The sequence below is a fragment of the Nannobrachium achirus genome, assembly GCF_963921795.1.
Source record: "Nannobrachium achirus genome assembly, chromosome: 12".
Lineage (NCBI taxonomy): Eukaryota > Metazoa > Chordata > Actinopteri > Myctophiformes > Myctophidae > Nannobrachium > Nannobrachium achirus.
The window spans coordinates 32179674-32191714 of record NC_137832.1 but is presented as its reverse complement, the minus strand read 5'-3'; the positions used below and the strand labels follow the sequence as shown (position 1 = coordinate 32191714).

General features: G+C 42.4%; 1 protein-coding gene across 1 annotated transcript in view; it reads left to right on the top strand.

Moving 5' to 3' along the window:
* LOC308295526 (netrin receptor UNC5C-like) overlaps positions 1–12041 on the top strand; it is a gene marked incomplete at its 5' end in the record, with an annotated part of 164968 nt that overhangs the window by 133124 nt on the left and 19803 nt on the right. Inside the window, 4 exons of the mRNA XM_080738578.1 lie at positions 2286–2477; positions 7131–7348; positions 8205–8340; positions 9311–9398. Coding sequence (XP_080594704.1) covers positions 2286–2477; positions 7131–7348; positions 8205–8340; positions 9311–9398 — 634 coding nt within the window. The remainder of the gene's footprint in view (positions 1–2285; positions 2478–7130; positions 7349–8204; positions 8341–9310; positions 9399–12041) is intronic.

Sequence of the window (12041 nt, the reverse complement as noted above, 5' to 3'; positions counted from 1 at the left end):
GTAGCTCCATCCTGTAGAGTCCACTATGGTATATGGAAATTGTGACGTTGTTGAGCTGTGAGGTAACGAATTTACATTCTGAGGAGATCACAATACTAGAATCAAATTCTTGAGCTATGAAAGCTTTTGGAAAAGGGCCGTTGAATACCAGTGTTGGAGAAGTTAATGGAACTGATCATGATGATGATGATGATGATAAGAATGATGTTGCAGATAAATTATGGTGATAATTAAATTGCTCTTACCCTGATCATCACCAAGTATAAAGACCAGAACATACAATTGCCTCCTTATGCCTTTTTTGTCTTGCTGCTGGGGTTTGCAGAAAACTGAAATTGGTAGCGTACATGTAGGTAGGAGAGCCAGTGTCAAACACCGGCCATGATTTGAGACCTTGCTTTTTGACAGCTATCCCTATGGTGTAGCTAATTGGATAAAGTCCAGACGTGGATGTTATATCGGGATTTAGAGAATCAAATTCTCAAGAAGAAATGCCTTTGCTTGGCAAAACTGCACATCAATTATTCTCTGAAACTATGGACCCTATTCACACCCGACCACTCAGCGAATTTCTCAGCAACTTCCTGGTGCTGACGTCAGCTTTGAAGGGGAAACTAACACAGAAATCGCTGGACTTAAAGCCAACAAATCATTATTTCGAACGGTAAAGTAAATTGTAATGCTTTGTGCCTTTTACTATATTGTGTTCTTGATCATGCTATCCATATTTTACACTTTACTATTCGGAAATTGCATTAAATTAGCGATTTCTGTGTTAACTCTATGGGCTTTTAGCAGAGTTTACGCTTCAAAGCGTCACTCCAGCACCAGGAAGTTGCTGAGTGGGCAGGGTGTGAATAGGGCTAATTGTCCACTCATCACAGTCTCAAACGTTAATATATATTGCCTCTCTGCACACCTATTCTCCCATGAGGTGTAGGAGGAAAAAGTGGTTTAGAGCACCCTCAAGTGGCAGGTTAAGAACATACATCCTAAGTGTTCATGTGTGTCATGCTTGTCAGGGTGAAGGCGTGTGATGATGCAATGAAGAATTGATGCCTGTGTGTGTGCATCATCAAAGCAGCGGGTTTCACACATAATCGAGTTCATGCTTTCTCCGCTTGTTCCATGTGAGATGACAACAAGCAAATCCCACCGCACATGACTCAGGCAGTTAAAAAGGCAGCTAAAAAAGCCTGTTATCGGCCTCTCAACTTTAAGGACGGATTAAAAGAAAAGGAGCATTCCTTCAGTTCTGTATTCATCCCCTCCCACTGGCTACAGAGGATGCGATTAACGAGTGGCAAGTGTGAAAAGAGAGTCCTGGAAGAAAAAAATAAAAAATTAAAACCTAGTTTCATTGCAGCTTTCATGTTTCATGTAGGCTTGTTTGTTTTTCTGCTTTGAAGTTCAAGTGCGTTCCATTTACTCTTCCTCTTGCCCTCTTTTCCTCCTCTCCACTTATCGCCCCTTCTTTAAAGTCCCCTTTCTTCATTCTTCTTTTGTCTCTTGTGCCGTGGTCTCTGCCTCTCCTCCATGTTCCGTTCCATTCCATTCCTTTCCTCTCCATTTCCTTTTCCCTCCACCCTTTAAGCTTTCTCCATTCCTCTCATGTCTGGTGCACCTTTTATTTTGTGACTTTTAGGCCCTCATTACCAGGCTAATCAGCTCATCAGTTAAATGTTCTCAGCCGCTTTTATATAGAATATTGATCTTGAATTTAAAAAGCCACGACTGATCTGTTTGAGGTGCCGTTCAACGTTCAGAATAATGGAGGAAAGATGTTACAGGACCTTCTGAAATAATTAACAGCCTTATTATGTTTTTAGAAGTGCGTGTCAGACCTTTGTGGAGGACGTCCCACGCATATCTCTCTCTCTCTCGCTCCCTCTTTCTCTGTGTAGACAAATGAGTGTGAGATACCAGGTGGAGGGCTATTTAAAACTTATTTGCAAGAGGACCCATTAAGAGGAGTACTTAATAGTACAGTGTCAGCTTCCTGAAGAGAGGGGGATTATCATTTCTGTGTTAGCCCATTTTTCACATACTTTTCTGGCTTGCCCACACTTTTTCCTGAGAAGTTCCAATTATTGTTTCTCTTTGTATAATAAACCCCCCCCCCCCCCCCCCTCTCTCTCTCTCTCTCTGTAGTATGAGTGTTTGAAAATTATTTTCAAGAAGTGAAACCTTTTTAGCCATTTCCCTCTGTACAGGCACATTATACGGAGTAGTGACATAATAAAGCATAAAAGTGTCTATCTATCTTTGTCTCTGACTCTCTTCAGCTGCCCCCAGTACAGATGACGTAGCGCTCTATGTGGGCATCGTCATCGCGGTCATCATGTGCCTGGTCATCTCAGTCATTGTGGCGCTCTTCGTGTACCGCAAGACTCATCGCGACTTCGACTCTGACATCATCGACACCTCAGCGCTCAACGGAGGATTCCAGTCTGTCAACATCAAAACTGCAAGATCAGGTGAGGACAGACACAGGGGGGTGAAATTATTTATAATTTTGTTATTTTTGAGAGAACGAGGGAACCTAGTTTGTCCTGAAAATGCCTGACTGAACCCCCAACACCATACATAGTAAGAAGAAGTATTATTGTTAGGACAGGGCAGAGTAATCTGCTTTAATACCATCTTCTATCTAGACACTACACAGTGTGTATAAATGTCCTGTAGTTGCAGAAGTCAGAGCTGCCCATGCCTCCACCTGCCTTCCTAACCCTAACCCCTGCTGTGTTTGATAAAGGATGTGCTACTCGCCACTGTCTGGTGTAAAACATTACTTTTCAGGAAATGGAAAAAACATAAAAAGTAGGATTTTGGATTTGGAGATTCAAGGTTTCAGCCCGACAGAGGCGTAACTAAGAAAGAGACTGGACCTCCACTATAGAGGAACTCTTCTTGCCCCCTTTCTGGAGGCTTTACGGTGGTGCTGCTGATACTGTCACAGGCTGTCAATCCAAACTGTATGTGATTCATCTGTTTCACCATTCACTGACATGCACTCCCCTCTCCCTGTCTGCTGCAGTGAGATCCCAGGCAGACATTAGTTGTCTATCTTTCTATTTAAGTGGAGTCATATTTCACTCGGGTCGTTGTCCATACTGTGGCTTCAGCATCTCTAAGTATATGAGCCTGTGTGCCGATAGATGCACACAGCAGACAAGCTGACGCGACACACACCACCCCATTTCATTGTCTCTTTCTCTGCTTCTGTCCAGTGGTTAACAAGGTTTGTTTTGTTCACCCCAAGGAACTTCTATCTAATGATACTGTATATTTTGCAATAACATATTTGGAATCTTCCCCAAAGTGCCAGATCCACAGGTAGTGAACCGCTGATCAGATCATGTACTGTCCTAACTGGTGATGCACTGATACCAGCGCAGGTGTTTTGGCTTGGAGTTTAGCTGATTAGCTGATACCAAGTTGAAGTTATCAATCTACACAGGACCTAATGGATCAATGACAGTGTGTGTGTGTGTGTGTGTGTGTGTGTGTGTGTGTGTGTGTGTGTGTGTGTGTGTGTGTGTGTGTGTGTGTGTGTGTGCGTGCGTGTGCGCGTGTGTGTGTCTTACAAAGACTCATCTTTTCTCTCTCACAAATACCCTAACACACACACACACACACACACACGCACACACACGCACACATTCTGGCATTCTGTTAGTCATTAATTAAATTTCAGCAAGGATGATTTGGCATGAATACCCGCTGGCTTTAAAAGTAAACAGCCTGATGATGAGAGAGAGATGATTGAGAGAGAGAGAGAGAGAGAGAGAGAGAGAGAGAGAGAGAGAGAGAGAGAGAGAGAGAGAGAGAGAGAGAGAGAGAGAGATGGAGAGAGAGAGATGAGAGAGAGATGATTGAGAGAGAGAGAGAGAGAGAGAGAGAGAGAGAGAGAGAGAGAGAGAGAGAGAGAGAAGACAGACAGACAGACAGACAGACAGACAGACAGACAGACAGACAGACAGACAGACAGACAGACAGACAGACAGACAGACAGACAGACAGACAGACAGACAGACAGACAGACAGACAGACAGACAGACACGTAAGACGAGTAAGGAAGAGACTTAACGGACTATTATTAGGACACATCACACATTCATCTTTTTTATTTTTATTTTTGCAAGCCCTGAAAATAGTTTCATTTAACATTGATGACCAGGAGTGAGAGGATGGTGAGAATGGTTTAAGTTGAAACATTTATAAAACATTCCCAAGTGCCTTTCATAGAGAATTCTACAACATAGCACAAATACTGAGCCATGTAGATGTAGCCTAAAACAGCAAGCTGGCAGACAAAAATATAGTTATAACACTAACATAAAACATTATACTCTAGGCACATCCTACTGTATGTAAGTTGTGACATGCATGTTGATGAGCATGTTACACTAATTAGCTAATCACCTTGTTCAGGCCCATGGCTAACGCTAACCTTTCAATGATTAACCGTGAGAGGAAAATGGAAGCTCAGAGTGTCCATTCTCCTTCATCTAGCCACTTAGACACATAATGTAATCACTGCTTACATGTGTGCATGTGTAGTATGCCATATGAGGTGCTTGATTGTGTGACAGTGAATATGAGCACGTTGTCCCTTGCAGGGGCGTCACAAGGGGGGGAAAGTGGGACTGAGTTACTAGGGCCCAAGTTGGGGGGGGGGGGGGGCTTAATTATTCTGTTTAGCTATTGAAAAAGAGCAGATTTACAAGCTGCGAGCTTGTAGATCTGCTATTTTTGAAAAGTTGTGAAAATGTGTGCAAATCTTTTAGTAATATGTATTTTAAGCAAACATTTGTAACTCAAATTTTGCTTGGGGGGGGGGGGGGGGGGTACCTGGAACTAAATATTTTGAGATGGATGTCCGTAGCCAAATACAAAATATTCTGGGGGTCCTTCACATGAAAAAGTTTGAGCACCACTGACATAGAAACATATTCACACATTCAACGAATTTTCATGATTTTTCAAAAATAGCAGATCTACAAGCTTGCAGCGCGGCACTCGGTGCCGCGCTGTGAGCTTGTATATCTGCTATTTTTCAATAGTTAAAGCACAAAATAACTCAGTGAATCCTTGTACCCAGGGCCCAGAAGTTGGTGCGACACCCCTGGTCCCTTGGGTGGACTGTACACAATGTCCGTGTCCGTGTGTGTGTGTGCGCGCGCGTGCATTTAGCATGCAACACTACACATGCAAATGTCAAGGTATAACCATGGGACACGCTGAGAGCATTGCGTGGCATGACAGACACTGTAGATGCTGATGTGTTTTGCAATTATCGTTGCATTAGTCGCATCAACTCAAGGGCAAACATGTCACATGTTGAACATCTTGTGGTGTTAGAGAATGATTGAGATGCAAACATGGCTGCTAATTAGCAGGCTCTGTGAGTATATTCTGCCTCAGGGTAACAGTATGACACATGCTATTCTACAGGCGATGGGAGCGAGAGTGGAAAAGTACTTGGATTGCAATAACGACAGTGGACTTGATATTGAGAGCATGCTGTTTAATGAACAGAATTTGCATGCTATCCACCTAGGTATACGTCCTGCTAGGATGACTCTGTAAGTTCCAGGCCATGCCTCACACCTGGGGGCACGAGGACACACACTTAGAGAGTGGCTTTCAGACTCATTATTAAAATATGGCGTGCGATTTAAAGCACAGTCCAAGCAGAACGCTAGCTGCCCGGGTGAAACTGTACAGTGCAGCAGGGTTTCAGTTAGCTGAATAAAATAATTACAGCGTCGTGGCTGTGCCTCAAAAATGTCAAAGCCACGGCCACCAGCACTAAGTAGGGTCAGTGGCATTGGCATTTCCGTGGTCAGAGAAGGGCGGAGATTCGGAGAACCTGACGCGCAGTGAGGTTCATCAGCTGATATTTATATAGAAATATAGGATATATACCAGTAAGACTCTCTCCACAAATAGGCCAAAAGTTTGTTTTACCAATTATTACACTCTATGTGAACATTTACATCAACAAATCCCAAGTACTATGCAGAACGACCCATTTCAAGTTTTTAATGTACAACAATATTTAGAAAATAGGTCTACAAGCTGACAGTCCTCGTCCCTTATATTCCCATAGGTTATATGGAGATCTCAGTGTTTGTCAGTCCTTGTTCATTTATGCCCATATATGGACATCTCTATATCTACTGTAACAGTCCTTGTCCCTTTATGCCCATATATGGAGATCTCTTAACTGTAAGTCCTTGTCCCTTTTATGCCCATATATGGATATTCCTGATGTCATCAGTATATGAACATATATGGGCTTTCTGATATGCCCATATATGGAGATCTCTTAACTGTAAGCCCTTGTCCCTTTTATGCCCATATATGGATATCCCTGATGTCATCCGTATATGCCCATATATGGGCTTTCTAATATGCCCATATATGGAGATCTCTGTATCTCCATATATGGGTATAAAAGGATACTTCAGGTCTGACATCAGGTTTGTTTATATTGGGTTGCTAGGTTTGACATCACAAACTCTATGGGCCATCTGACCTAGAAATCTATATTTGGGCATAGATGACTCATCGTGACCTCATCACACGTCGACCGCACGTGTGACGTGCGGTCGACCGCACGTGTGACCGACGGACGGCCGGTGGAGGTTTTCATACTAAACTGCCCATATATGGAGATCTCTGTATCTCCATATATGGGTATAAAAGGATACTTCAGGTCTGACATCAGGTTTGTTTATATTGGGTTGCTAGGTTTGACATCACAAACTCTATGGGCCATCTGACCTAGAAATCTATATTTGGGCATAGATGACTCATCGTGACCTCATCACACGTCGACGACCGCACGTGTGACCGACGGACGGCCGGTGGAGGTTTTCATACTAAACTGCGACCTTACGGTCGCAATTATATCTACAGATAGATGTTGTGAAAATGAAATCTGAAAGACCATGATAACTTATTATATAAGTTAGATATGATGACTCTTTTAGCTGATCAGACAGACACTGCAGAAGAGTGTCAAGAAAAGACTGTATTAATAATTATGTTCTTCACTGATTTCTCTTTCTTGCTGCTCCTGCCTCCTTCCCTCTGGCCATTGCCCCTCGCCACATCCCTAGCTGATCTTCTGACCGCTCCACCTGACTTGACCAACGCTGCAGCCATGTATCGCGGTCCTGTGTATGCTCTCCACGATGTTTCAGACAAAATCCCCATGACCAACTCCCCTCTGCTGGACCCCCTGCCCAATCTGAAGATCAAAGTATACAACTCCTCTGGCCTGGTCACACCCCAAGATGACCTAGGAGGAGACTTCACCTCTAAACTGTCTCCTAAGGTAAGGCTGCATTCTGTTGCTCAGCAGTTAGAAGCGGTCAACCCCAGTGCAAAGCATCAGGTCAGGTATTATTGTATATTGTACTGCTTTGCCCCCGAGGGGTTTTAACTTTACTGTGACAACTTAATCCTCATTTCAGAACAGGGTGAGCTAGCTTTGCCCCGTGGCAGCGTTCCCAGAGCAGATACTAACAGTTTCTTTCCCTGCTTTGTCTCTATAAGCAAACAAAAAGACACTTGCTTGTCAAATACATTAAATCGCATTAAATAGTGTAAAATAGGCTGATGTTACTACAAGCAGACTCACTCAGCTAAACTCAATTCAATAAGTTGAATACATTAAAGGCCATTAAATGTTAAAAAGAGGCTGTTGTTACTGCAAGCAGAATCACTCAAAACAACTACAGTGAATTAAATCGTCTACACTTTTTTAACCTTCAATTATTTTCAGATGACTATGACCTCTACAGTACCGTATCCCTCTTTTTACCAAGGCTATTTACAAATATCCGTGTTCAGAACCACGTGCTGGCTTGACAATAATAGAACAAATGCCTTGGCAAATTCAACTGAGTGCACTACACTTACAGTACATAGAATCTATTATAAACGCTGATGCAGTCCACTGTGAATCTATTATGCTATCTATTATATCACTTTCTCTCAACTGTTTTTTCTCGGAGGTGGATGAACTGCTCCCTTTCTTTGTCGAAAATATATTATTTTCCTTTTAAACACAGTACGACACAGACCCTCAAAACTCTACCTTCGTGCACAATGCTATTCAATATATTATGACATGTCCTATGAACCATGCTTTGCTATCAATCCCCTCATCTGTGCTGCTTACTTTCCAGCTGACCCAGTCTCTGTTGGATAACAGCGATACCATGAACCTTCGCAACCAGAGCCTGGCGCGAACCAGAGATCCTTCCTGTACCGCACATGGATCCTTCAACAACCAGGGAGGACACCTCATAGTGCCCAACTCTGGTAACATTAAGCCTGATTTATATTGAGTTGCGTGCCGGTGTCGATCTACAAGCTCAGTAACAACGCATTGCACACAACCAAGTATAAATCAGGCTCTAGTGCTTTCCACTTCTATTAATCACGGTCATAATGATTAAGGATTGGTAGTGACCTGAAGGCTGATTTATTTCATTACATGACTCTTTCGACCCTTTTCATTTGCCAAAATGAATTGTTTTCAACCGAAAAAAGGGTCAATGCGACACTTTCTTCCCAGTCGAAAATATATCATTTTTGTTGAGCCACACAAGGGTCAAAGTATAAAGGGTCAAAGTATAAATTAAAGCTAAAATAAGCAACATTTTTGATGGTAACGAATGACCCCCAGTAATGAGAAGCACTGACCATCCCAAAAAGTTAAAGCACTGCAGTCTACTGCTACAAAAGTTAAACTAATGATAAAGTTATATAGTACAGTAAAGGTGACAATAGCAATTTATGCAGCTTTGTTTATGAACTGAATGCTGTAACAAGCTATTGATAGTTAAATACTAGACACACTGCTAGACAGTGGTTTTGGAATATACTTGCAACCTAATGATGAAAAACCCATATACAGTTTTCCAACTGCTACTAGGACTATTAGCATGACAAACATTACCACAATGATGTGCTATATTCAATGATTCAATGTAGGAGTTTGCAGGCTAGATTAAAATGTCTGCCATCAATCACTAACATCAATCACATTAAAAGCAGTGGGCATGGAAACAAGACTATTGAAGGACACGTGCAGCAGCAACTGTACAATATCAATTCACTTAATACAATAATTAACTCAAGTAGAATTCAATAATTAACTCTCACGGATTGATTGATTGATTGATAATCCTGTTTCGTTCCTTGAAATCACGAAATACGAGGTCAGAATTCATGGTCAGTTAATTGGACATCTTGAAATATTCAGCACTGCATTTCTCTCCTCCTGCAGGTGTGAGCTTACTGGTTCCAGCAGGTGCAGTGCCTCAGGGTAGAGTGTATGAGATGTACGTGACCGTGCACAGGAAAGACAGCGTAAGGTGAGTCCTCCATCCCCATTGTTTGTGTGGTAGTATGTAGGGATGGGACGATTCACGATATTATGGCGATAAAAATCCATTATCCTGGGGCGGAACATTTGCCAAAAAATAGCAGATCTACAAGCTCACAACGCGTCACGTTGTGACGCGTTGTGAGCTTGTAGATCGGCTATTTTTTGAATTGATCCCTGTGTATGACAGAGGACAATATCACGATAAATTAAATCTCCATGATACGATTATCGCATGTTTTTTATCACGATAAACGATAATATCGCTCATCGTCCCATCCCTAGTAGTATGGCGAGCTTTACACCCGTCTGACATGAGCTTACGGCACGCAGCACGGGATTGAATCCATTTCATTCCATTTACATTTCAGTAGGTCTCGCCATCGACACCCTCCTCTGCATTGTGACTCAGCCAGTAGCAGTCGATCGGCGCGGCAGGGGTCCAAAATAATGATGCCAAGATTAAAAAACTCTTGCCTTTTCAGAATTGAGAACACTAAATTGTCTTGTGTCACATTACTGTTCACAAGATGACTCAGATGCATTTAGGGTTTGACTGCTTTTAGTTAGTAAACGCACGCACGCGCGCGCACGCACGCAGATACACACACACACACACACACACACACACACACACACACACACACACACACACACACACACACACACACACACACACACACACACACACACAGTAACTGAAATAACATGATTTCGTCTGACCTCTAAAAATGGTGATTTGGTGGAGATGTAATTTCACTTGGAAACCCTGTGTCCTGCCTCTATTCGGCTTTGCCTCTCAGAATACTACAATGTATTTACACATTTCTGCATGTTTTCTCTAACAACATACCGCATGCGGTGAGCTTGTAGAATACTGTTACAGTACAGGTCAACCTAGCTCGTATGCAATCCACCCACGTGCGCTTTCTTCTTCGCGCTAGGTCTCTGAAGTCAATAGCAGTACATAAGAACTAGGGCCCCTTACAACATACTACAGTTTACCTTTGAGTCAACTCTCTGTCTTTATCTTACAATGTACCAGTCTAGTTTACCTCTGAGTCAACCCTGTACTCCGTCTTTATCTTACGTTCTATAGTTTACCTCCAAGCAGGGGCATCACAAGGGGGGGAAAAGCGGGACTGAGTTATTAGGGCCCAAGTTGGAGGGGCCTTAATTATTTCATACTTTAGCTTTTGAAAGATAGCAGATATACAAGCTCACAGCGAGCTTTAAACAAACATTTGAAACTCAAATTTTGCTTCTGGGTGGTCCCTGGAACTAAGTATTTTGAGATAGGGGTCCGTGGTCAAATACATATAGTTTTTGGGGTCCTTCACATGAAAACGTTTGAGCACCACTGACATCTACAAGCTCGCAGTGCGGCACTCTGCTATTTTTCAATAGTTAAAGCACAAAATAATGTGTAATAATGTGTTCCCAGTCTAAATGGTTTAAACCCCCTCCCCCTATGAAGAACATTCATGGAGGGCCTACAGTGAATCCTTGTACCCAGGGCCCAGAATTTGTTGCGACACCCCTGCCTCCAAGTCAACCCTCCAGTCCGCCTTTACCTCGGTCAATAGCTGGATTCATAAAAAAAGTAAACACCTTCATCTGCTTCACATCAAACAGTTAGCAAGCCAGAGCCAATCACTTTATCTCATCAAAGATCAAAGGCAGAGACAAAACCACATTTTATTTCACCGCAAGCAGGCTGTCGACACTAGCTTATCACACATCTAGACCGGGAACACTATACGTAACCATACTTTTCAATCAATATAACATTTTATTTATTTTTTAATAAATATTTCATGTTTTTCCAAAAACTTTCTGGATTAAGAAGGTGTTTTTAGAATCCGCCTCAGGTCTAAATGGGTTAAATTATCTTTGTCGATGTAATGAATGCTGCGTAAATAATATGTGTTTACACATAATGTACCGTATCACTGATGGTTTCCCAGACTAGTAAAATCCTTGTGTTCATTTATCCATTTGTGTACAAAATGGGTAAATTTGTAAACTCTCAGAGTGAACAGTGTACAGTCTCTCCTCCCCATGTGTGCCCTTCCTCGGTCAATAATGGGCTCCAGCAACATGGAGCCGCCGAATCAATAATGCTGCTAAGGATTAGTGGCCTCCTGACATTAGGTGGGCTTAGCACCGTTACCGAGTCAGATTCATCTCCTGTATCCATGTGGGCTCCTTTTCAGTCAATAAACATCTCTAGCAACATCTCAAGCTATAGAGTATACTGAGTGAGTGAGTACTGACTACTGAGCACATGGAAGAGGATGCACAGGTCAGCATTTGGAGCAGGGGCATATATACAGTACAGTACGTAAAATACATACAGTACACTGACATGTGATGCTTTTGGCGCTGTAGTCTTTCATCGTGGTAAGTCAGTGTCAAAAGTGGTTTTACACCACAATGTGTTAAATCATGTATTGACAGTAAAAGGGTGCATGACCTCCTACTGTAAAATAGGATCAATCATGTTATCAAGTCCAAGACATGCCTGGCAGTGAGAAGTACAGTTTTCTTTAAAAAAAAAGGACCCTTACGAGTGAGGAAAAAGTATATGGCTGCGGTGATCTCAGTGGTAATACTGTATGTTCCCTTGGTG